This window comes from Salminus brasiliensis, chromosome 1, assembly GCF_030463535.1.
Source record: "Salminus brasiliensis chromosome 1, fSalBra1.hap2, whole genome shotgun sequence".
Taxonomy (NCBI): Eukaryota; Metazoa; Chordata; class Actinopteri; order Characiformes; family Bryconidae; genus Salminus; species Salminus brasiliensis.
Genome location: NC_132878.1, coordinates 26,160,693 through 26,187,085, shown reverse-complemented (window position 1 = coordinate 26,187,085; position 26,393 = coordinate 26,160,693). Strand labels below are relative to the sequence as shown.

Below are 26,393 nucleotides of genomic sequence, written 5' to 3'. Positions count from 1 at the left end.
CGCTGTTGCGCAAGTCCGGATAGATATAGGCGCCATGCTGTGTTGACGTCATGCCCAATAGACGCAGACTACACCTGTGGGCGCTGCCCAATACAGCTCGCGGGAGGAGAACTCTCCCCAGGTCCTAGCTGATGCATAATACATGCTAACAGGTCCTTCACAGATCCTGACTGATACATAATAAATGAACAAGTCCTGCCTGTTACACTGTTGTAGAAATGTACAGTAAAATGCTGCTTTTATAAACACATGATATCACTGTTAATAAAACGCTAAATAATTCATAAAAACACATTAAAATGTGTCTAAAGTACAAACTGTAATGAAGAGGTTAAAGCAGGCTGCTTGTGCAGAGTGGCTTTATTAGGACTTGTCTAAAAAATGTCCCATAATGCATTTCACATTCAGACCATTTACAACAGAAATGCATCTTTCATTAAAATAACAGAATAATACTGTTGAAAATGGCTGTTATTTTCCATCAATGTTTAACAGTCCGTAAAATAATGTCAAATAAAAACTCCTGTACCTAATAATATGTCCCACCATGAGGGATTTAGCCAAGTGTGCTCCTCTACCTCCTGGATCATGAGGAGCACTGTGTGTAAAAGCCACTTAATGCTGTATTTCTTGCTGATGAATTTAGCTAATAGTTAAACGGTCATGTGTTCTGCAAAAGTGCAAGATATTTAGTTCCCAGTCCACCAATCAGTTCTGTCCTCTTTATCTCTCTCTCTCTCTCTCTCTCTCTCTCTCTCTCTCTCTGACACTCTGAGCAGCAGGAAAGCAGGAAGTCCCTCCTGCTCAGTTCAGAGAAAACGAAAGTGATCTCAGAGTGCTGCTCTCTCTCAGTCTAGAAGTGCAGGAAAATGGCAGAGGCCAGTATTTCAGTAGATCACGAGCAGTTCAGCTGTCCAGTCTGTCTGGATCTGCTGAAGGATCCAGTGACCATCCACTGTGGACACAGTTTCTGTATGGTGTGTATTAATGGCTGCTGGGATCAGGATGAACAGAGGGGGGTCTACAGCTGCCCCCAGTGCAGAGAGACGTTCACTCCAAGGCCTGTTCTACGCAGGAACAACATGCTGGCTGAAGTGGTGGAGAAACTGAAGAAGACACAACTCGAAGCTGCTTCTCCTGCTCCCCGTTACGCTGGACCTGGAGATGTGGAGTGTGATTTCTGCACCGGGAGAAAACTCAAAGCCATCAAGTCCTGTCTGATGTGTCTGGCCTCCTTTTGTGAAACTCATCTTAAACCTCACTATGAAGTTCCTGGACTGAAGAAACACAAGCTGGTCAAAGCGTCCACCCAGCTACAAGAGAAGATCTGCTCTCAGCATGACAGACTGATCGAGATCTACTGTCGTACTGATCAGAGCTCTATCTGCTATTTATGCACAATGGAGGATCACAGGGGACACGATACAGTCTCAGCTACAACAGAAAGAAGCAGGAAACAGGTGAGAACTGTTAGATCATTCAGAATCAGCTCAGACTAATTAGATTCCTCATCCAGAAGGAGTTTCATTAATCAGTTGATCGAGTTAAAGAAAGTCGGTTCTTGATTTTAGTACATAGATTTTGAAGGAATGAGTTCAAATGCTGTTTGTACAGAAGAGTTCAATAAACTGATCAGAGCAGTTAGTGAATGTGTAACCAGCCAACACCCATCTACCCATCTAGATCATAATTCACACAAATTCATAAACATCATCAAATGTGTTTGTTCATAGACTCAGCTAAAAGAGATGCAGGAGAAACTCCAGCAGAGGATCCAGGAGAAGCAGAAGAAGCTGCAGGAGCTGGAACAGGCAGTGAACACTCTTAAGGTGAGAACAGAAAGACAAAGTTTTTCTCCTTTTCCCAAACAGAGTCAAAAGCTGTTTTGGGGTCTGAAGTTTGCTTTTCAGTTCTGCAGTGAAGGACTGAGGCTAATGTAGCTATTTCTAATCTATAAAACCTGACAAACACACATATCATTTATTTTCCATGTTTATAGATAACAGTGTGTAATACAGTGTCAGACTCCACATAAACAAGGTTACCTTATTTTTACTACATTTCCTGAACAAATGATCTGTTACTGATCGAATATGAGCTTCCAGTTGTTGTTAGAACGGCTTTACAGTAAAAAAAGCAGAAATATTTACCTGCTATGCTTTTTTACAACATTAATCAACACTAAGATCTAATAATCAGAATGTGAGGATCTTCAGTACTGTTCTGTGTTTTAGTGTTTACCTCAAACATGAGCTCAACCTACTCTATTCAGTAAAATACTAGAAAATTGAATCTTTACACAAATAAATAAAAATATATTGTTTCTGAACAATTCCAGTCAGGTTCCAGATCAGGTCACAGTACTGAAACAGCTCTGCTAAAGATCACATTCATTAGAAGTGATTTGATTCATTGCAGCTTTCACTTTTCTTTTCTTCCCTTTATTGTTATTTCCTCTTTACTCTGATTGATTCTTCCTCCAGCTCCTTTCCTTCACTCTTACTGTTACTCAGATCTCATCAGAATCAGAGTACTTTTACACCACTGCTACATTAGCCTTGTAGAGAATATTCACTCTGTGTGTGTGTGTGTGTGTGTGTGTAACAGTGCTCTGCACAGGCAGCAGTGGAGGACAGTGAGAGGATCTTTACTGAGCTGATCCGCTCCATTGAGAAAAAGCGCTCTGAGGTAACAGAGCTGATCAGAGCTCAGGAGAAGGCTGAACTGAGTGGAGCTGAAGAACTCCTGGAGAAACTGCAGCAGGAGATGGCTGATCTAAAGAAGAGACACACTGAGCTGGAGCAGCTTTCACACACAGAGGATCACCTCCATTTCCTCCAGGTAACACTCACTGATCTACAGAGGAAGCTGCTCCTCATCAAGTTTGTAAAGTTCCTCTCAGCAGAAGTTCATTAAGCTCCACTAAATAAAGTTGTCTGTAATCCCAACTTTCTCTTTAGTCTCATTTGCTCTGATCTCCTTCATCTCTCTTCTCCACCTTCATCTTCATCTTCCTCCACTGTGTTTCTTCTCTCTGTAGAGTTTCCAGTCTCTCTGTGTCTCTTCTGGATCTGAGGACTCAGCCAGCATTCCTGTCCATCAACATCCCTCATTTGATGGAGTGAGGAAATCTGTCTCTGAGCTGAAAGAGCGACTAGAGGAATTCTGCAGAGAGGAGTTCTGGAAGATCCCTCCACATGGTAAGAGCAGCTGTCCTGCTGTCAGACATAAGGATGGGAATCTTTACTTGGACAGAAAGAGGACAAGTGAGACAAGTTTCCTCTGAGCTCCATAGAAATGATCTAATTGAACTCTGTTCCTCTTACTGTTCCTCCACACACTGACCAAGCACTGCAGCCACCAACTGTGTCCAGCAGCTGATTCTGTAATGGTAGCACTAATAGAACTAGTCCAGGGCCCTACTGATAGAGCTACCAGTGGTAGTTAGAATATGACCTAAACACTTAGCTGTCAAGATGTGGAACAGAAAGGCATGGGTATCAGAACTTAATGATATCCCAACTTTCAGTGGGAATTGAACCCAGGTCCACGGGATCAGAAACCAGGTACTTTACCACTACTTTACCACTGCACAGGGGAGGGTTTGAGCGGGAAAACCAGACAACGATGTCAGGGGAGGCTGGCTGCCTTCTTTGAACTGAGGCGAACTAAATAGCTTGGACTGCCAAACAAAGCTATGGCAGAAAAATAAGGAGGGAAAGGAGGAAGGTTCCTTGAACCTCCAGTTCTTCCTAAAGATAAATGAGTAAACTAGGAGAAGGGGATGGAGAAACCTCACTGCCTTCTTTTGAACAGGAATTGGAAAATAGGGAAGGGTGAGACCTAACTTTTCAAAAGAGACAAGACAGAAGGAACACTGTGTATGAAACGACACCAAATAACCGCCTGTATGTTGTAAACACCATGTGCTCCACAAAAGACCAGCCACTCTGGTTGTTCCTTGAGGAGTATATATACTCAGCTCACCAGGTGCTGGGAGTTAGGACTGATTATCGGACTACCGCTGCCCTCTGGTGGCTGGAATTGGTCCACCATTACAGATTCACACTGTAACAGAGTGTCATATTTCATTAGACCAATAACACACACACACACACACACACACACACACACACACACACACACACAGTGAGAAAGATGCTGGTAACTGATCAGTGTAATTCACATACATTTAAAAGAGCACCCTTTAAAAATATCATTTATTTGCTTTACATGAATTATTGTATTATTGCTGTTCTTCTATTATTACTGTTATTACTTCTCTCATATTTCTACAAAACTGTTATATTTATCAACAGGTAAATCCTGTTTTAGAGAGAGAGAGAAAGACTGAAATGACTGATCTTCTAAGTTTCTTAGAAATAAAGATTGTTTTTACGTTTTAAACTTTATCTTTAATCTTCAGGAACATTTTAATTCTATTCTATTCTGCTCTACTCTGTTTTATTCTATTCATGCTGTTGGACTGTTGTGTTTGTGTGTCTCCACAGCTGCAGCAGTTCAGATTTTATCCTCAGAGCCAAAAACCAGAGAAGATTTTCTGCAATGTATGTGTAACACACACACACACACACACACACACACACACACAAACACACATGCGCGCGCGAACAGACATACCAAACAAACACAACTGCTGAATTAAACACGCATTAAACCAACATCACACACACACACACAAAGAAAACATACAAACACAAACCATTTAAAAGGAACACTCACATCCATACACACACTCACACACATTCACAAAACACATACATACCCAACACACACAAACACGACACTAAATGAAATAAATTCACACACATTAAAAGACAAACACACACACAGACATATACTGAATTAAACACACACACACACAAGCACACACACACTCAGCAACAGTGTTTTACTTTAAATAATTTAACTTTTCTTTTCTTTACTTTTCTGTAGATCACTGTCGACTGACTCTGGATTCCAACACAGTGAATAATTACCTCAGACTGTCTGAGAAGAACAGAGTGGTGATGTGGAGTGAAGAAGACCAGTCATACTCTGATCATCCAGAGAGGTTTAACAGCTGGAAACAGGTGTTGTGTAAGGAGAGTGTGTGTGGACGCTGTTACTGGGAGGTTGAGTGGAACAGTGGAGATTGGTGGGTGTACATATCAGTCTCATATAAAGGGATCAGCAGGAAAGGAGGGGGTAATGAGTGTGTGTTTGGACGCAACAGTCAGTCCTGGAGTCTGAAGTGTTCCTCCTCTCTCTCTTTCCTCCACAACAACATTCAGACTAAGCTCTCAGCTCCACCATCCTCCAGAATAGGAGTGTATGTGGATCACAGTGCAGGAACTCTGTCCTTCTACAGCGTCTCTGACACAATGACCCTCCTACACACACTCCACACCACATTCACTCAGCCGCTCTACGCTGGGTTCTATGTTGCAGGAACTGTGAGGTTATGTGATAAGAAGTGATGTGTGTGTTAAATCTTGTAGATCTGAAAAGAATCTCCTACGTTTCTCTTTCATTCATTAACTGAGAGAAAAAGATGAAGCTCTTCACATGAAGACTCTTCTTCACGTCTTCTCCACAGAGCTGAACCCACATTCTCTCAGCCTCTCTGCTGCTTGAGTGTTTAAACAGACGCAGATGAAGAGTTCAGAGGGTTGTCAGTAACACAGCTGATGGAAAAGGAAGCATTAGGTGAGGATGTGAAGGAGTCCTTTCACACCAGCTCATCTACAGTCTGTCAGCTCACATCATGGATTTCCAGCAGAAATCCAGCATTTCATTCATGCAGCTCTGAAGCTTCTCAAATCTGAGCTCCAGAACCTTTTTCCTTCTGAAGGATTGTTTCCTGAAGCAGCTTCTCAGGAAGGAAGAAATTATTGGCAGCAATAATCAATAAAAATTGCTTCAAAACAAACTCAGAAACCATAGAAGAAAGTATTTTATGCTGTTGGAGAGATTTTGACCGAGTGGGAACGGGAAAGTGAAGCAGAGGCTTTGCTGGAGTCGGACAGCAGTGAGAGCTGTGAAAGCTAGAATAACAAAACCGGACTAAATAAAACAAGCAAAGGTGAAACTAGACCCTCCTGCCTCTTTGCTCTTATCTACTAGTGATTGCTCTTGGTTTGGCACTAGAATAAAATATTCAATCAGAACTGGTGGATGACGTAAGTTTGTAAAAAGAAGGTGAAGAAATACAGGATAACATGTTGCCATCAAGTGCAGATAATACACGATCCCTTTCCTGCAGTAAAATGAGCTGTTCTTATGATGGAGAGGTTGGAGACTTTGGAGACTCTAAAAGGACACTTGGAGAAGCTGCCTGTTCACTGTCAGCTCCAGCTAGAAGAACTTCAAATCAGGAGGAGGGATCAGCTCCAAATGTTGCCTGGTGAAAGTAGACCCATGGTGACACGAGAGTCCAAAGCAGAAAGTTTTGGGGGACATGAAGGCTTCAGTTTATAGTCTCTAAAATCTAGATTTTAAAATGAAATTCAGGAAAATTCTTTTTGTGGTTTTTATCATATTTTGACCACTGCAGATCAATTTCAATATCTCTACATGTTTTCTACTCCAAAAGTGAAGGCTTTTCAGTAACTGGTGAAATTGCCTCTAGTTTATATAAGGCTGGAGCAGAAAGCCTCAAGATGTGGGAGTGTAATTTCAGACTGGAAATGGAAAAAAGGGCTGGAGAGGTTCAAAGTCTTCTAGGTGGTGTGATGACTGCAGATCAGGTTTAAGCTGGGTAAAGAAATACTAATATCTCTAATGAAAGTAAAACATGGCTTAGTTCATCCACCGCTAGCAGGACTGGAGAAAACAGAGGAAAATGGAGCCTCATGTTCTCCTCACCCAAACTCACGACAGAGAAACGAAGACGAAGCTGATAAAAGCTGAACTACGAGCTAAAACAGTGCAGTCTTCATCTCAACACTTGCTCATCTGTATGATAGTTGAAGTGAGTAGAGGATTTTTAACTGAAACACGTTTTTAATCTGAATTTAGCAACAAAACACGGAGCTGTGCTCCTGCCCCCAGCGTTAGAAGCACAGTCTGCTGCTGAAGGACCGCAGCTCAGAAGCACCAAAGCTAAGTTTAGCTGCAGTTCACCACTTGCCACTAGGGGTCGCCCAAACTCCATTACACCGTGTGAAAGCGCTCAACTCCATGAAATCCCCCCAAAACGAGGCCATGTTTTCTCCCTCTGTGACATGTACTAGATAGTACTAGATTATATAGTATTAAACTCGTTCAACTCTCAGGAAAGTACAAATCCATGAGGATTTGGGATAAAGTTCATTAGAAGGAACCAGCTTCCCAGTTCCTCTAAGAGAAAAGCAGTGTGTAGAAAATGCCCTGCACTAGAACCTCTGCCCCAGCACACTGTGATATAGTCAAGTTAAGTCTGTTGTCGTCACAAAGCAGCTTTACATAAATAGTGATTAATAAAAGACAGAGACAAAGAAGAAAGAAGAAAATAACGTAAGATATGATGGATCAAAGACCCCCAGTGAGCAAGCCAATGGCGATAGTGGCAAGGAAAAACTCCCTCAGAGCTGGAGGAAGAAACCTTGGGAGGAACCAAGTCTCACAAGGGGGACCCATCCTCCAATGGTCAGAACTATTTAAACATTAATGATAAAAATGACCAAACCAGATACAACAGATAGTTAATAATGGTGATATTAATAGTGGCAGACAGTTACGAGTCCATTTGGGTTTTTTTTTTTAGGTTTTAACATGGTCATTAAACAGGTAGCAGTTATGGGTGGTGGTGGGTGGGGGGCCTGCTGGTTAGACCAGTAGGTGGCAGCTGGTTTGACACAGGTAGAGGGGACCTCAGCGGGCAATCTTCCAGCAGGTCGGGCTGGGTGGCCATTTACTCTGAGAAGATTCTGAGAGGAATTTTATGGAGAGCAGAGATCAGAGCAGTATCAGAATGTGTCTGATGACTTCGGCAAGTCAGACTATAACAGCCTAATTATAAGGAGAGAGCCAGAAGGTAACACAGACACGAGAGCACCCTGAAAACGAGACGACAGCGAGACGACAGCTCCAGCATCTCAGTGTACTACAATCCCCTGGGTCCGCGAACCCCTGGACCTGCAACCTTTATCTAAGAAACATTAATTACCAAAAGCTAAACTAAACAGATGAGTTTTCAGCTTAGATTTAAAGATTGAGACGGTGTCTGAGTCCCGAAGGTTATCTGAAAGGTTATTCCAGAGTTTGGGGGGCTTTATAAGAAAAGGCTCTTTCCCCCTGCTGAGGTTTTCTGAATTTTGGGAATGAGTAGGAGTCCAGCACCCTGAAATCTAAGTAGTCTTGATGGTTCGTAATATGTAATAAGATGCCGCAGGTACTCAGGAGTGAGGCCATGTAGGACTTTATATGTTAAAAAAAGAATTTTGTATTGAATTTAACTGTGAGCCAATGAAGTGCTGATAGAACTGGACTGATATGGTGAAAATTTCTACAAACCGGATTCCAAAAAAGTTGGGACACTAAACAAATTGTAAATAAAAACTGAATGCAACGATGTGAAGATGGCAAATGTCAATAGATGAACCTAGATGACAGATCAAAAGTTTAATCTGAGTAAATGGAACATTTTAAAGGAGAAATATGTTGATTCAAAATTTCATGCCATCAACAAATCCCAAAAAAGTAGGTACAAGGCCATTTTTACCACTGTGTGGCATCCCCCCCTTCTTCTTACAACACTCAACAGACGTCTGGGTACAGAGGAGACCAGTTTCTCAGGTTTAGAAATAGGAACGCTCTCCCATTCATGTCTAATACAGGCCTCTAACTGTTCAATCGTCTTGGGCCTTCTTTGTCGCACCTTCCTCTTTATGATGCGCCAAATGTTCTCTATAGGTGAAAGATCTGGACTGCAGGCTGGCCATTTCAGTACCCGGATCCTTCTCCTACGTAGCCATGATGTCGTGACTGCTGCAGTTGAAAAATGCAGGGTCTTCCCTGAAAGAGATGACGTCTAGATGGGAGCATATGTTGTTCTAGAACCTAAACATAGTTCTCTGCATTAATGGTGCCTTTCCAGACATGCAAGCTGCCCATGCCACAAGCACTCATGCAACCCCATACCATCAGTGATGCAGGCTTCTGAACAGAGCTTTGATAACTTGGGTTATCCTTGTCCTCTCTGGTCCGGATGACATGGCGTCCCAGTGTTCCATAAAGAACTTCAAATCGTGACTCATCTGACCACAGAACAGTCTTCCATTTTGCCACACTCCATTTTAAAAGACCCCTGGCCCAGTGCAAACGTCTGAGCTTGTGGAGCTTGCTTAGAAATGGCTTCCTCTTTGCACTGTAGAGTTTCAGCTGGCAACGGCGGATGGCACGGTGGATTGTTATCACTGACAATGATTTCTAGAAGTATTCCTGAGCCCATTCTGTTATTTCCTTGACAGTGGCATTCCTGTTTGAGGTGCAGTGACGTTTAAGGGCCCGGAGATCATGAGCATCCAGTAGAGTTTTACGGCCTTGACCCTTACACACAGCGATTGTTCCAGATTCTCTGAATCTTTTGATGATGTTAAGCACGGTTGATGATGATAACTTAAAAGTCTTTGCTATTTTACGCTGGGTAACACCATTCTGGTATTGCTGCACTATCTTTCTGCGCAACAATAGTGGAATTGGTGATCCTCTTACCATCGCGGCTTCAGAGAGACACTGACACTCTGAGAAGCTCTTTTTATACCCAATCATGTTGTCAATTGACCTAATTAGTGTTAATTGGTCTTCCAGCTGATCGTTATATGCTCAATTTCCTTTTTCCAGCCACTTATTGCTACTTGTCCAAACTTTTTTGGGATTTGTTGATGCCATGAAATTTTGAATCAACATATTTCTCCTTTAAAATGTTCCATTTACTCAGATTAAACTTTGTTCTATTACGAATAAAATATTGACATTTGCCATCTCCACATCATTGCATTCAGTTTTTATTCACAATTTGTTTAGTATCCCAACTTTTTTGGAATCCGGTTTGTAGTTTTAGTAAGGACCCTGGCTGCAGCATTTTGAACCAGCTGAAGTTTATTGAGGTTCCTGCTGGAACAACCTGACAAAAGTGCTTTACAGTAATCTAGCCTTTGGCATATAGCACCATCATACCAGCACAAGATGTCCCTCTTGCTGCACAGCAGACAGTGGACATCAAGACAGAATAAAGGCCCTGAATCCAAACATGCTGAGTAATATGCTTTCAGCAGGAGTTTGAAGTCTCAGATATTTAGTAAAGTTGGAGATTTCAGAGGTTTGTTGTGAGATTCGAGAACAATGTGCGAGTCTTACACCCACCCACTTGAGAAGTGTAGTGATGTAAATGTAAGAGCTGATCTACACACCAGAGAAATGTAAGACTGGACATTGTAACAAATGTATGAGATAAACAGGATGAAACAGGGAGACTGGACTAGCTGTGATCATGTGACTGTCCACTATAAACTTCATATCTCTGTATAATGCTGATGTGCTTCTTTCAGTGGTTACTAATCCATATGAGATATGACCAGCAGCAAGTTCACACTGACCATATTGTCTATCTGAATCAGATCACACAATCCTGCTATACCTGGAAACACAAGTCAGACTAATCTCATTACAGACAAGCTTTATGGTCTTTCTGCTTCTGGAGTTGCACTCCTCATCTGCTGACCCTTAACCAGCATGAGGGAGATTTTTTTCTGGGAGCAGCAGATAATGTGACTCCTCCCAAAGAGCTACATCCACTCTGTTCTTCATGTGGTCTTCTGGTTGGAGTTTTAAGGGCATGTTGTGCTAACAAGACCATGATGACTGTTCTGTAGATTCCTGCAGTGTTTGTAGCTCCAATCAGATTATAAAGTCAAACAAAAAAGTCAGTTATCAGTTTAAGGTGTCTGATGTGAGCATAGATATTTATACAAATTTTAATCAGCTATGACTGACCAAGTCAAGAGGCTTGGTCATTTTAACTCACAGTACACAGTGAAACAAAACAATCCTCCAGGACCATGGTGCAACGCAACACAGTGCAGACAGAAACAAAAGTCCAACACAGAACAAGCGAATACAGACAGCACAACACAAGGCATACAGTGCAGACTAGAGAGTGCAAATAAATAAGAGTCTGAGGGTAGTGGTGAGTAGGGTTGTGCAATAAAATGTGCATATCATGTTCAAACCAGTAGAGTGCAGCACAGGTTAGAGCAGCAATAGGTCAATAAATGTGCAGAGTCCAGGGATGTAGTGAGGTAGTATGTAGTGCAATGCTTTCACTGGAGTCAGATTGCTTGTGGGGAAACTGCTGTTGCAGTCTTGTTGGACTGTCGATGTTGAGCAGAGAGTAGTTGTGTAGCGTTCTCCAACAACCATTTCTTTAGTCTTGTCTACCTTCAGGTAAGGGCTGCTGACTTTACTCTAGTCTGCCAGTCTCTGCACCTCCTCTCTGTATGCTGATCAGACCCAGCACTGGAAGTTGGTGAACTTCTTGAAGTGATCTGAGTTTTTCAGCAGAGAACTCAGAACCCCCTGGGGCACTGTGTTGGGTCACCCCCACATTCAGTGTGATGGTGCTGGAGATGGAACAGGGAGACTTAACTAGCTGCGCTCATGTGACTGTCCACTAAACTAATTAAAATAAATAAATATATATACACAAATTAGATTTGTCAAAGCAGAGTGTGTTATGGTTCATACACAGCATTAGTCTCAGCATCACTGCACTGCTTGTTACACTGTTTAAACATGGCAGTGATTTGTAGCAACAAAAAAAAGTAGCAGGGTTTCCAATAAGTTACTGTAAATGTAACCTTAATACCAAATGGGTCCACCAATAGAACCCAGTCCACTTTAACTAATGTGGCACCACAGTTACCTGAACTCAGATTTATTAAGTACCTCAACTGAACAAACAGACAGAACACTTCCTATAAAACATGATCCACCCACCGTCTGTAGAGCAATAACTCATACTACCTGCGTTCACCACGCCAAACAAACGCTGTTGCGCAAGTCCGGATAGATATAGGCGCCATGCTGTGTTGACGTCATGCCCAATAGACGCAGACTACACCTGTGGGCGCTGCCCAATACAGCTCGCGGGAGGAGAACTCTCCCCAGGTCCTAGCTGATGCATAATACATGCTAACAGGTCCTTCACAGATCCTGACTGATACATAATAAATGAACAAGTCCTGCCTGTTACACTGTTGTAGAAATGTACAGTAAAATGCTGCTTTTATAAACACATGATATCACTGTTAATAAAACGCTAAATAATTCATGAAAACACAGTAAAATGTGTCTAAAGTACAAACTGTAATGAAGAGGTTAAAGCAGTCTGCTTGTGCAGAGTGGCTTTATTAGGACTTGTCTAAAAAATGTCCCATAATGCATTTCACATTCAGACCATTTACAACAGAATCTTTCTTTAGAATAACAGAATAATACTGTTGAAAATGGCTGTTATTTTCCATCAATCTTTAACAGTCCGTAAAATAAGGTAAAATAAGAACTCCTGTACCTAATAATCTGTCTGCCACTTTGTGGGATTTAGCCAAGTGTGCTCCTCTCCCTCCTGGATCATGAGGAGCACTGTGTGTAAAAGCCACTTAATGCTGTATTTCTTGCTGATGAATTTAGCTAATAGTTAAACGGTCATGTGTTCTGCAAAAGTGCAAGATATTTAGTTCCCCGTCCACCAATCAGTTCTGTCCTCTTTATCTCCCTCTCTCTCCCTCTCTCTCTCTCTCTCTCTCTCTCTCTCTCTCTCTCTCTCTCTCTCTCTCCTCCCCTCTCTGTGACACTCTGAGCAGCAGGAAAGCAGGAAGTCTCTCCTGCTCAGTTCAGAGAAAACGAAAGTGATCTCAGAGTGCTGCTCTCTCTCAGTCTAGAAGTGCAGGAAAATGGCAGAGGCCAGTATTTCAGTAGATCACGAGCAGTTCAGCTGTCCAGTCTGTCTGGATCTGCTGAAGGATCCAGTGACCATCCACTGTGGACACAGTTTCTGTATGGTGTGTATTAATGGCTGCTGGGATCAGGATGAACAGAGGGGGGTCTACAGCTGCCCCCAGTGCAGAGAGACGTTCACTCCAAGGCCTGTTCTACGCAGGAACAACATGCTGGCTGAAGTGGTGGAGAAACTGAAGAAGACACAACTCCAAGCTGCTTCTCCTGCTCCCCGTTACGCTGGACCTGGAGATGTGGAGTGTGATTTCTGCACCGGGAGAAAACTCAAAGCCATCAAGTCCTGTCTGATGGGTCTGGCCTCCTTTTGTGAAACTCATCTTAAACCTCACTATGAAGTTCCTGCCTTGAAGAAGCACAAGCTGGTCAAAGCGTCCACCCAGCTACAAGAGAAGATCTGCTCTCAGCATGACAGACTGATCGAGATCTACTGTCGTACTGATCAGAGCTCTATCTGCTATTTATGCACAATGGAGGATCACAGGGGACACGATACAGTCTCAGCTACAACAGAAAGAAGCAGGAAACAGGTGAGAACTGTTAGATCATTCAGAATCAGCTCAGACTAATTAGATTCCTCATCCAGAAGGAGTTTCATTAATCACTTGATTGAGTTAAAGAAAGTCGGTTCTTGATTTTAGTACATAGATTTTGAAGGAATGAGTTCAAATGCTGTTTGTACAGAAGAGTTCAATAAACTGATCAGAGCAGTTAGTGAATGTGTAACCAGCCAACACCCATCTACCCATCTAGATCATAATTCACATAAATTCATAAACATCATCAAATGTGTTTGTTCATAGACTCAGCTAAAAGAGATGCAGGAGAAACTCCAGCAGAGGATCCAGGAGAAGCAGAAGAAGCTGCAGGAGCTGGAACAGACAGTGAACACTCTTAAGGTGAGAACAGAAAAACACAGTTTTTCTCCTTTTCCCAAACAGAGTCAAAAGTTGTTCGGGGTCTGAAGTTTGCTTTTCAGTTCTGCAGTGAAGGACTGAGGCTAATGTAGCTATTTCTAATCTATAAAACCTGACAAACGCACAGATCATTTCTTTTCCATGTTTATAGATAACAGTGTGTAATACAGTGTCAGACTCCACATAAACAAGGTTACCTTATTTTTACTACATTTCCTGAACAAATGATCTGTTACTGATCGAATATGAGCTTCCAGTTGTTGTTAGAACGGCTTTACAGTAAAAAAGCAGAAATATTTACCTGCTATGCTTTTTTACAACATTAATCAACACAAAGATCTAATAATCAGAATGTGAGGATCTTCAGTACTGTTCTGTGTTTTAGTGTTTACCTCAAACATGAGTCCAACCTACTGTGGTTCAGTAAAATACTAGAAAAATTGTCTTTATACAAATAAATAAAAATATGATGTTTTTGAACAATTCCAGTCAGGATCCAGATCAGGTCACAGTACTGGAACAGCTCTGCTAAAGATCACATTCATTAGAAGTGATTTGATTCATTGCAGCTTTCACTTTTCCTTTCTTCCCTTTATGAAGCAAATATTTCCTCTTTACTCTGATTGATTCTTCCTCCAGCTCCTTTCTTTCACTCTTACTAATACTCAGATCTCATCAGAATCAGAGTACTTTTACACCACTGCTACATTAGCCTTGTAGCTCCAGTGAAACCTAGAGAACCAGACTTCACACACCAAACATGACTGAGCTGATCGACTACATCTGAGACAAGGAGTGTTGTGTAACAGAGGATATTCACTGTGTGTGTGTGTGTGTGTGTGTGTGTGTAACAGCGCTCTGCACAGGCAGCAGTGGAGGACAGTGAGAGGATCTTTACTGAGCTGATCCGCTCCATTGAGAAAAAGCGCTCTGAGGTAACAGAGCTGATCAGAGCTCAGGAGAAGGCTGAACTGAGTGGAGCTGAAGAACTCCTGGAGAAACTGCAGCAGGAGATGGCTGATCTAAAGAGGAGACACACTGAGCTGGAGCAGCTTTCACACACAGAGGATCACCTCCATTTCCTCCAGGTAACACTCACTGATCTACAGAGGAAGCTGCTCCTCATCAAGCTTGTAAAGCTCCTCTCAGCAGAAGTTCATTAAGCTCCACTAAATAAAGCTGTCTGTAATCCCAACTCTCTCTTTAGTCTCATTTGCTCTGATCTCCTTCATCTCTCTTCTCCACCTTCATCTTCCTCCATTGTGTTTCTTCTCTCTGTAGAGTTTCCAGTCTCTCTGTGTCTCTTCTGGATCTGAGGACTCAGCCAGCATTCCGGTCCATCAACATCCCTCATTTGATGGAGTGAGGAAATCTGTCTCTGAGCTGAAAGAGCGACTAGAGGAATTCTGCAGAGAGGAGTTCTGGAAGATCCCTCCACATGGTAAGAGCAGCTGTCCTGCTGTCAGACATAAGGATGGGAATCTTTACTTGGACAGAAAGAGGACAAGTGAGACAAGTTTCCTCTGAGCTCCATAGAAATGATCTAATTAAACTCTGTTCCTCTTACTGTTCCTCTACACACTGACCACGCACTGCAGCCACCACCTGTGTCCAGCAGCTGATTCTGTAATGGTAGCACTAGCGGGACTATTCCAGGGCCCTACCGATAGAGCTACCAGTGGTAGTTAGAATATGACCTAAACACTTAGCTGTCAAGATGTGGAACAGAAAGGCATGGGTATCAGAACTTAATGATATCCCAACTTTCAGTTGGAATTGAACCCAGGTCCACGGGATCAGAAACCAGGTACTTTACCACTACTTTACCACTGCACAGGGGAGGGTTTGAGCGGGAAAACCAGACAACGATGTCAGGGGAGGCTGGCTGCCTTCTTTAAACTGAGGCGAACTAAATAGCTTGGACTCCCAAACAAAGCTACGGCAGAAAAATAAGGAGGGAAAGGAGGAAGGTTCCTTGAACCTCCAGTTCTTCCTAAAGATAAATGAGTAAACTAGGAGAAGGGGATGGAGAAACCTCACTGCCTTCTTTTAAACAGGAATTGGAAAGTAGGGAAGGGTGAGACCTAACTTTCCAAAAGAGACAAGACAGAAGGAACACTGTGTATGAAACAACACCAAATAACCACCTGTATGTTGCAAACACTATGTGCTCCACAAAGAACCAGCCACTCTGGTTGTTCCTTGAGGAGTATATATACTCAGCTCACCAGGTGCTGGGAGTTAGGACTGATTATCGGACTACCGCTCCCCTCTGGTGGCTGGAATTGGTCCACCTTTACAGATTCACACTGTAACAGAGTGTCATATTTCATTAGACAAATAACACACACACACACACACACACACACACACACACACACACACACAGCGAGAAAGATGCTGATAACTGATCAGTGTAATTCACATACATTTAAAATAGCACCCTTTAAAAATATCATTTATTTGCTTTACATGAATTATTGTATTATTGCTGTTCTTCTATTATTACTGTTATTACTTCTCTCATATTTCTACAAAACTGTTATATTTATCAACAGGTAAATCCTGTTTTAGAGAGAGAGAGAAAGACTGAAAGGACTGATCTTCTCCAAAGTTTCTTAGAAATAAAGATTGTTTTTACGTTTTAAACTTTATCTTTAATCTTCATGAACATTTTAATTCTACTCTACTCTATTCTATTCTACTCTACTCTATTCTATTTTATTCTATTCTATTCTACTCTATTCATGCTGTTGGACTGTTGTGTTTGTGTGTCTCCACAGCTGCAGCAGTTCAGATTTTATCCTCAGAGCCAAAAACCAGAGAAGATTTTCTGCAATGTATGTGTAACACACACACACACACAAACAGACATACCAAACAAACACAATTGCTGAATTAAACACACATTAAAACAATATCACACACACACACACACAAAGAAAACATACAAACACAAACCATTTAAAAGGAACACTCACATCCATACACACACACATTCACAAAACACATACATACCCAACACACACAAACACGACACTAAATTAAATAAATTCACACACATTAAAAGACAAACACACACAGACATATACTGAATTAAACACACACACACACACAAGCACACACACACTCAGCAACAGTGTTTTACTTTAAATAATTTAACTTTTCTTTTCTTTACTTTTCTGTAGATTACTGTCGACTGACTCTGGCTCCCAACACAGTAAATAATTACCTCAGACTGTCTGAGAAGAACAGAGTGGTGATGTGGAGTAAAGAAGTCCAGTCATACTCTGATCATCCAGAGAGGTTTAACAGCTGGTCTCAGGTGTTGTGTAAGGAGAGTGTGTGTGGACGCTGTTACTGGGAGGTTGAGTGGAGCAGTGGGGGAATTGGCTGTGTGTACATATCAGTCTCATATAAAGGGATCAGCAGGAAAGGAGGGGGTAAAGCGTGTGGGTTTGGATGCAATAGTCAGTCCTGGAGTCTGGAGTGTTCCTCCTCTCTCTCTTTCCTCCACAACAACATTCGGACTAAGCTCTCAGCTCCACCTTCCTCCAGAATAGGAGTGTATGTGGATCACAGTGCAGGAACTCTGTCCTTCTACAGCGTCTCTGACACAATGACCCTCCTACACACACTCCACACCACATTCACTCAGCCGCTCTACGCTGGGTTCTGGGTTTATAAAGGAACTGTGAGGTTATGTGATAAGAAGTGATGTGTGTGTTAAATCTTGTAGATCTGAAAAGAATCTCCTACATTTCTCTTTCATTCATTAACTGAGAGAAAAAGATGAAGCTCTTCACATGAAGACTCTTCTTCACGTCTTCTCCACAGAGCTGAACCCACATTCTCTCAGCCTCTCTGCTGCTTAAGTGTTTAAACAGCCGCAGATGAAGAGTTCAGAGGGTTGTCAGTAACACAGCTGATGGAAAAGGAAGCATTAGGTGAGGATGTGAAGGAGTCCTTTCACACCAGCTCATCTACAGTCTGTCAGCTCACATCATGGATTTCCATCAGAAATCCAGCATTTCATTCATGCAGCTCTGAAGCTTCTCAAATCTGAGCTCCAGAACCTTTTTCCTTCAGAAGGATTGTTTCCTGAAGCAGCTTCTCAGGAAGGAAGAAATTATTGGCAGCAATAATCAATAAAAATTGCTTCAAAACCAACTCAGAAACCATAGAAGAAAGTATTTTATGCTGTTGGAGAGATTTTGACCGAGTTGGAACGGGAAAGTGAATCAGAGGGTCGGACAGCAGTGAGAGCTGTGAAAGCTAGAATAACAAAACCTGACTAAATAAAACAAGCAAAGGTGAAACTAGACCCTCCTGCCTCTTTGCTCTTATCTACTAGTGATTGCTCTTGGTTTGGCACTAGAATAAAATATTCAATCAGAACTGGTGGATGACGTAAGTTTGTCAAAGAAGGTGAAGAAATACAGGATAACATGTTGCCATCAAGTGCAGATAATACACGATCCCTTTCCTGCAGTAAAATGAGTTGTTCTTATGATGGAGAGGTTGGAGACTTTGGAGACTCTAAAAGGACACTTGGAGAAGCTGCCTGTTCACTGTCAGCTCCAGCTAGAAGAACTTCAAATCAGGAGGAGGGATCAGCTCCAAATGTTGCCTGGTGAAAGTAGACCCATGGTGACACGAGAGTCCAAAGCAGAAAGTTTTGGGGGACATGAAGGCTTCAGTTTATAGTCTCTAAAATCTAGATTTTAAAATGAAATTCAGGAAAATTCTTTTTGTGGTTTTTATCATATTTTGACCACTGCAGATCAATTTCAATATCTCTACATGTTTTCTACTCCGAAAGTGAAGGCTTTTCAGTAACTGGTGAAATTGCCTCTAGTTTATATAAGGCTGGAGCAGAAAGCCTCAAGATGTGGGAGTGTAATTTCAGACTGGAAATGGAAAAAAGGCCTGGAGAGATTCAAAGTCTTCTAGGTGGTGTGATGACTGCAGATCAGGTTTAAGCTGGGTAAAGAAATACTAATATCTCTAATGAAAGTAAAACATGGCTTAGTTCATCCACCGCTAGCAGGACTGGAGAAAACAGAGGAAAATGGAGCCTCATGTTCTCCTCACCCAAACTCACGACAGAGAAACGAAGACGAAGCTGATAAAAGCTGAACTACGAGCTAAAACAGTGCAGTCTTCATCTCAACACTTGCTCATCTGTATGATAGTTTAAGTGAGTAGAGGATTTTTAACTGAAACACGTTTTTAATCTGAATTTAGCAACAAAACACGGAGCTGTGCTCCTGCCCCCAGCGTTAGAAGCACAGTCTGCTGCTGAAGGACCGCAGCTCAGAAGCACCAAAGCTAAGTCTAGCTGCAGTTCACCAATTGCCACTAGGGGTCGCCCAAACTCCATTACACCGTGTGAAAGCGCTCAACTCCATGAAATCCCCCCAAAACGAGGGCATGTTTCTCCCTCTGTGACATGTAGAGTAGTGTAAACCAGCACCCAGTAAAATAAACTGTTACTGCAATAGACTTCCTGACCGGGAGACCACAGGCAGTAACACGTCCAGCACCATCACACTGAGCACAGCGGTCCCCCAAGGATGTGTGTGGAGCCCTCTTCTATTCACTCTCCTGACACACAACTGCACCCCTTTGCACAGTTCCAACATCTTCATTACGTTTACGGACAACACAACTGTAGTAGGTCTCATGAGCATTAATGATGAGAATAAAGCTACAGAGACGAGGTGACCCAACTGACCCTGGGGTGCAGACACAGCAATCTCTCTCTGAACGTTGAGAAGATAAAGGTTGTTGTGAACTGCATAAAAATGTACTCCCAGCAAGTTCCTGGGAGAGCACGCTCCAGAAGCAACAATTCAGCATCACTGGCCAGGAAAGCTCACCTGCGCCTCTACTTCCTCCACAAGCTGAGAAGAGCCAGAGCCCCAACCCTCATCATGTGCACCTTTTACAGGGGTGCTATCGAGAGCATCCTGACAAGCTGCATCACTGTGTGGCACGGCGCCTGTGCCACTTCCTGACGCAAGATCCTTCAGCGCATCGTGAGAGCAGCTGAAAAGATCTCCTGCACCTCTTTCCCCTCCCGACATGACTTACCAAGCATCACTCGGAAAGGCTAAAACCAGCAGACTAAGGGAAAGCTCAGTCCACCAGGTAGCCAGGATGCTCAACTCTCTTCCTGCCCTTCCTCCCATTTCCCTTTCACCCCATTAACATACAAACTCTGGAACCTGCACACAAAACACACAAACTCAATACTGAACTCTGCATTATCAAGTACACACGTCACTTTAAGAGTCTATAAGCTCAAATTTGCACTACTGTTCATATTTAAACTAAGCATACCTAGATTCTTTAAAACTGCTGCATGTCACTTTACTTTTTGTCATTTCAGGGGCCTCTATACATATACTTTATTCATCCACTCTACTTCAAGTTATCCAGTGTGGTCAGTCTACCTGTAAACTAAGGCTACATGTGAGCTAATTACTCCTACTCTATCACACACTAAGACAGAAGCCTAAATCTACTGCATATGCACTGTAAAAAAAAAATAATCTACTGTTAAAATGATTGCCAGGAAGGTTATCGGACATTTAACAGAATCTTACTGTTCTAACAATGAACAGTAAAATGCTTCTTTAATGAACACAGGGTATCACTGTTAATAAAATGGTGAATAATAAATAAAAAAACAGAGTGAAATGCATCTAAAGTACAAACTGTAATGAAGGGGTTAAAGCAGGCTGCTTGTGCAGAGCGGATTCATTAGGGCTTGTCTAAAACTCAGTCGTAAAGGCAGGCAGGCTTCAACACACACACAGGCAGAAGCAGAGAATCTGTAACAGTCCATAAAATAATGTCAAAAAAGGACTCCTGTACCTAATAATCTGTCTACCACCATGTGGGATTTAGTCAAGCGTGCTTATCTCCCTACTGGATCATGAGAAGCACTACGTTTAAAAGCCACTTAATGCTGTATTTCTTGCTGATGAATTTAGCTAATAGTTAAACGGTCATGTGTTCTGCAAAAGTGCAAGATATTTAATTCCCAGTCCACCAATCAGTTCTGTCCTCTCTCTCTCTCTCTCTCTCTATCTCCCTCTCTCTCTCTCCCTCTCTCTCTCTCTCTCCCTCTCTCTCTCTCCCTCTCTCTCTCTCTCTCTCTCTCTCTCTCTCTCCTCTCTGTGACACTCTGAGCAGCAGGAAAGCAGGAAGTCACTCTTGCTCAGTTCAGAGAAAACGAAAGTGATCTCAGAGTGCTGCTCTCTCTCAGCCTAGAAGTGCAGGAAAATGGCAGAGGCCAGTATTTCAGTAGATCACGAGCAGTTCAGCTGTCCAGTCTGTCTGGATCTGCTGAAGGATCCAGTGACCATCCACTGTGGACACAGTTTCTGTATGGTGTGTATTAATGGCTGCTGGGATCAGGATGAACAGAGGGGGGTCTACAGCTGCCCCCAGTGCAGAGAGACGTTCACTCCAAGGCCTGTTCTACGCAAGAACAACGTTATGGCTGAAGTGGTGAAGAAACTGAAGAAGACACAACTCCAAGCTGCTTCTCCTGCTCCCCGTTACGCTGGACCTGGAGATGTGGAGTGTGATTTCTGCACCGGGAGAAAACTCAAAGCCATCAAGTCCTGTCTGACGTGTCTGGCCTCCTTTTGTGAAACTCATCTTAAACCTCACTATGAAGTTTCTGCCTTGAATAAGCACAAGCTGGTCAAAGCGTCCACCCAGCTACAAGAGAAGATCTGCTCTCAGCATGACAGACTGATCGAGATCTACTGTCGTACTGATCAGAGCTCTATCTGCTTATTATGTACAATGGAGGATCACAGGGGACACGATACAGTCTCAGCTACAACAGAAAGAAGCAGGAAACAGGTGAGAACTGTTAGATCATTCAGAATCAGCTCAGACTAATTAGATTCCTCATCCAGAAGGAGTTTCATTAATCACTTGATTGAGTTAAAGAAAGTCGGTTCTTGATTTTAGTACATAGATTTTGAAGGAATGAGTTCAAATGCTGTTTGTACGGAAGAGTTAATAATTCACACAAATTCATAAACATCATCAAATGTGTTTGTTCATAGACTCAGCTAAAAGAGATGCAGGAGAGACTCCAGCAGAGGATCCAGGAGAAGCAGAAGAAGCTGCAGGAGCTGGAACAGACAGTGAACACTCTTAAGGTGAGAACAGAAAGACACAGTTTTTCTCCTTTTCCCAAACAGAGTCAAAAGCTGTTCGGGGTCTGAAGTTTGCTTTTCAGTTCTGCAGTGAAGGACTGAGGCTAATGTAGCTATTTCTAATCTATAAAACCTGACAACACACAGATCATTTCTTTTCCATGTTTATAGATAACAGTGTGTAATACAGTGTCAGACTCCACATAAACAAGGTTACCTTATTTTTACTACATTTCCTGAACAAATGATCTGTTACTGATCAAATATGAGCTTCCAGTTGTTGTTAGAACGGCTTTACAGTAAAAAAGCTGAAATATTTACCTGCTATGCTTTTTTACAACATTAATCAACACAAAGATCTAATAATCAGAATGTGAGGATCTTCAGTACTGTTCTGTGTTTTAGTGTTTACCTCAAACATGAGTCCAACCTACTATGGTTCAGAAAAATACTAGAAAATTGAATCTTTACACAAATAAATAAAAATATGATGTTTTTGAACAATTCCAGTCAGGTTCCAGATCAGGTCACAGTACTGAAACAGCTCTGCTAAAGATCACATTCATTAGAAGTGATTTGATTCATTGCAGCTTTCACTTTTCCTTTCTTCCCTTTATGAAGCAAATATTTCCTCTTTACTCTGATTGATTCTTCCTCCAGCTCCTTTCCTTCACTCTTACTGTTACTCAGATCTCATCAGAATCAGAGTACTTTTACACCACTGCTACATTAGCCTTCTAGAGAATATTCACTCTGTGTGTGTGTGTGTGTGTGTGTGTAACAGCGCTCTGCACAGTCAGCAGTGGAGGACAGTGAGAGGATCTTTACTGAGCTGATCCGCTCAATTGAGAAAAAGCGCTCTGAGGTAACAAAGCTGATCAGAGCTCAGGAGAAGGCTGAACTGAGTGGAGCTGAAGAACTCCTGAAGAAACTGCAGCAGGAGATGGCTGATCTAAAGAGGAGACACACTGAGCTGGAGCAGTTTTCACACACAGAGGATCACCTCCATTTCCTCCAGGTAACACTCACTGATCTACAGAGGAAGCTGCTGTAATCCCAACTTTCTCTTTAGTCTCATTTGCTCTGATCTCCTTCATCTCTCTTCTCCACCTTCATCTTCATCTTCCTCCACTGTGTTTCTTCTCTCTGTAGAGTTTCCAGGCTCTCTGTGTCTCTTCTGGATCTGAGGACTCAGCCAGCATTCCTGTCCATCAACATCCCTCATTTGATGGAGTGAGGAAATCTGTCTCTGAGCTGAAAGAGCGACTAGAGGAATTCTGCAGAGAGGAGTTCTGGAAGATCCCTCCACATGGTAAGAGCAGCTGTCCTGCTGTCAGACATAAGGATGGGAATCTTTACTTGGACAGAAAGAGGACAAGTGAGACAAGTTTCCTCTGAGCTCCATAGAAATGATCTAATTGAACTCTGTTCCTCTTACTGTTCCTCCACACACTGACCAAGCACTGCAGCCACCAACTGTGTCCAGCAGCTGATTCTGTAATGGTAGCACTAATAGAACTAGTCCAGGGCCCTACTGATAGAGCTACCAGTGGTAGTTAGAATATGACCTAAACACTTAGCTGTCAAGATGTGGAACAGAAAGGCATGGGTATCAGAACTTAATGATATCCCAACTTTCAGTGGGAATTGAACCCAGGTCCACGGGATCAGAAACCAGGTACTTTACCACTACTTTACCACTGCACAGGGGAGGGTTTGAGCGGGAAAACCAGACAACGATGTCAGGGGACGCTGGCTGCCTTCTTTGAACTGAGGCGAACTAAATAGCTTGGACTGCCAAACAAAGCTATGGCAGAAAAATAAGGAGGGAAAGGAGGAAGGTTCCTTGAACCTCCAGTTCTTCCTAAAGATAAATGAGTAAACTAGGAGAAGGGGATGGAGAAACCTCACTGCCTTCTTTTGAACAGGAATTGGAAAATAGGGAAGGGTGAGACCTAACTTTTCAAAAGAGACAAGACAGAAGGAACACTGTGTATGAAACGACACCAAATAACCGCCTGTATGTTGTAAACACCATGTGCTCCACAAAGGACCAGCGACTCTGGTTGTTCCTTGAGGAGTATATATACTCAGCTCACCAGGTGCTGGGAGTTAGGACTGATTATCGGACTACCGCTGCCCTCTGGTGGCTGGAATTGGTCCACCTTTACAGATTCACACTGTAACAGAGTGTCATATTTCATTAGACCAATAACACACACACACACACACACACACACACACACACACACACACACACACACAGTGAGAAAGATGCTGGTAACTGATCAGTGTAATTCACATACATTTAAAAGAGCACCCTTTAAAAATATCATTTATTTGCTTTACATGAATTATTGTATTATTGCTGTTCTTCTATTATTACTGTTATTACTTCTCTCATATTTCTACAAAACTGTTATATTTATCAACAGGTAAATCCTGTTTTAGAGAGAGAGAGAAAGACTGAAATGACTGATCTTCTAAGTTTCTTAGAAATAAAGATTGTTTTTACGTTTTAAACTTTATCTTTAATCTTCAGGAACATTTTAATTCTATTCTATTCTGCTCTACTCTGTTTTATTCTATTCATGCTGTTGGACTGTTGTGTTTGTGTGTCTCCACAGCTGCAGCAGTTCAGATTTTATCCTCAGAGCCAAAAACCAGAGAAGATTTTCTGCAATGTATGTGTAACACACACACACACACACACACACACACACACACAAACACACATGCGCGCGCGAACAGACATACCAAACAAACACAACTGCTGAATTAAACACGCATTAAACCAACATCACACACACACACACAAAGAAAACATACAAACACAAACCATTTAAAAGGAACACTCACATCCATACACACACTCACACACATTCACAAAACACATACATACCCAACACACACAAACACGACACTAAATGAAATAAATTCACACACATTAAAAGACAAACACACACACAGACATATACTGAATTAAACACACACACACACAAGCACACACACACTCAGCAACAGTGTTTTACTTTAAATAATTTAACTTTTCTTTTCTTTACTTTTCTGTAGATCACTGTCGACTGACTCTGGATTCCAACACAGTGAATAATAACCTCAGACTGTCTGAGAAGAACAGAGTGGTGATGTTGAGTGAAGAAGACCAGTCATACTCTGATCATCCAGAGAGGTTTAACAGCTGGTATCAGGTGTTGTGTAAGGAGAGTGTGTGTGGACGCTGTTACTGGGAGGTTGAGTGGAGCAGTGGGGGAATTGGGTGGGTGTACATATCAGTCTCATATAAAGGGATCAGCAGGAAAGGAGGGGGTAATGAGTGTGTGTTTGGACGCAACAGTCAGTCCTGGAGTCTGAAGTGTTCCTCCTCTCTCTCTTTCCTCCACAACAACATTCAGACTAAGCTCTCAGCTCCACCATCCTCCAGAATAGGAGTGTATGTGGATCACAGTGCAGGAACTCTGTCCTTCTACAGCGTCTCTGACACAATGACCCTCCTACACACACTCCACACCACATTCACTCAGCCGCTCTACGCTGGGTTCTATGTTTCTAGAGGAACTGTGAGGTTATGTGATAAGAAGTGATGTGTGTGTTAAATCTTGTAGATCTGAAAAGAATCTCCTACGTTTCTCTTTCATTCATTAACTGAGAGAAAAAGATGAAGCTCTTCACATGAAGACTCTTCTTCACGTCTTCTCCACAGAGCTGAACCCACATTCTCTCAGCCTCTCTGCTGCTTGAGTGTTTAAACAGACGCAGATGAAGAGTTCAGAGGGTTGTCAGTAACACAGCTGATGGAAAAGGAAGCATTAGGTGAGGATGTGAAGGAGTCCTTTCACACCAGCTCATCTACAGTCTGTCAGCTCACATCATGGATTTCCATCAGAAATCCAGCATTTCATTCATGCAGCTCTGAAGCTTCTCAAATCTGAGCTCCAGAACCTTTTTCCTTCTGAAGGATTGTTTCCTGAAGCAGCTTCTCAGGAAGGAAGAAATTATTGGCAGCAATAATCAATAAAAATAGCTTCAAAACCAACTCAGAAACCATAGAAGAAAGTATTTTATGCTGTTGGAGAGATTTTGACCGAGTTGGAACAGGAAAGTGAAGCCGAGGCTTTGCTGGAGTCGGACAGCAGTGAGAGCTGTGAAAGCTAGAATAAGAAAACCTGACTAAATAAAACAAGCAAAGGTGAAACTAGACCCTCCTGCCTCTTTGCTCTTATCTACTAGTGATTGCTCTTGGTTTGGCACTAGAATAAAATATTCAATCAGAACT

At 42.3% G+C, this 26,393-nt stretch overlaps 3 protein-coding genes across 3 annotated transcripts; all 3 read left to right on the top strand.

Moving 5' to 3' along the window:
- The first annotated feature begins 860 nt into the window (after positions 1-860).
- On the top strand, positions 861-7,285 carry LOC140552247 (tripartite motif-containing protein 16-like). Its single transcript, XM_072676379.1, has 6 exons — positions 861-1,460; positions 1,734-1,829; positions 2,608-2,841; positions 3,041-3,200; positions 4,512-4,568; positions 4,957-7,285. Exons 1-6 carry the CDS (start codon positions 870-872, stop codon positions 5,478-5,480), a joined length of 1,662 nt encoding a protein of 553 aa, XP_072532480.1. The 5' UTR covers positions 861-869; the 3' UTR covers positions 5,481-7,285.
- A 3,617-nt stretch (positions 7,286-10,902) lies between these two features.
- Positions 10,903-18,237, top strand: LOC140552240 (tripartite motif-containing protein 16-like). The gene is made up of 6 exons (XM_072676367.1): positions 10,903-13,526; positions 13,800-13,895; positions 14,768-15,046; positions 15,195-15,354; positions 16,697-16,753; positions 17,102-18,237. The coding sequence occupies exons 1-6, from the start codon at positions 12,936-12,938 to the stop codon at positions 17,629-17,631; spliced, it is 1,713 nt and encodes a 570-aa protein (XP_072532468.1). The 5' UTR covers positions 10,903-12,935; the 3' UTR covers positions 17,632-18,237.
- Positions 18,238-21,185: 2,948 nt separating this feature from the next.
- LOC140552230 (tripartite motif-containing protein 16-like) lies at positions 21,186-26,391 on the top strand. Its single transcript, XM_072676354.1, has 6 exons — positions 21,186-21,797; positions 22,007-22,102; positions 22,884-23,117; positions 23,252-23,411; positions 24,727-24,783; positions 25,172-26,391. Exons 1-6 carry the CDS (start codon positions 21,207-21,209, stop codon positions 25,699-25,701), a joined length of 1,668 nt encoding a protein of 555 aa, XP_072532455.1. The 5' UTR covers positions 21,186-21,206; the 3' UTR covers positions 25,702-26,391.
- Positions 26,392-26,393: the final 2 nt, after the last annotated feature.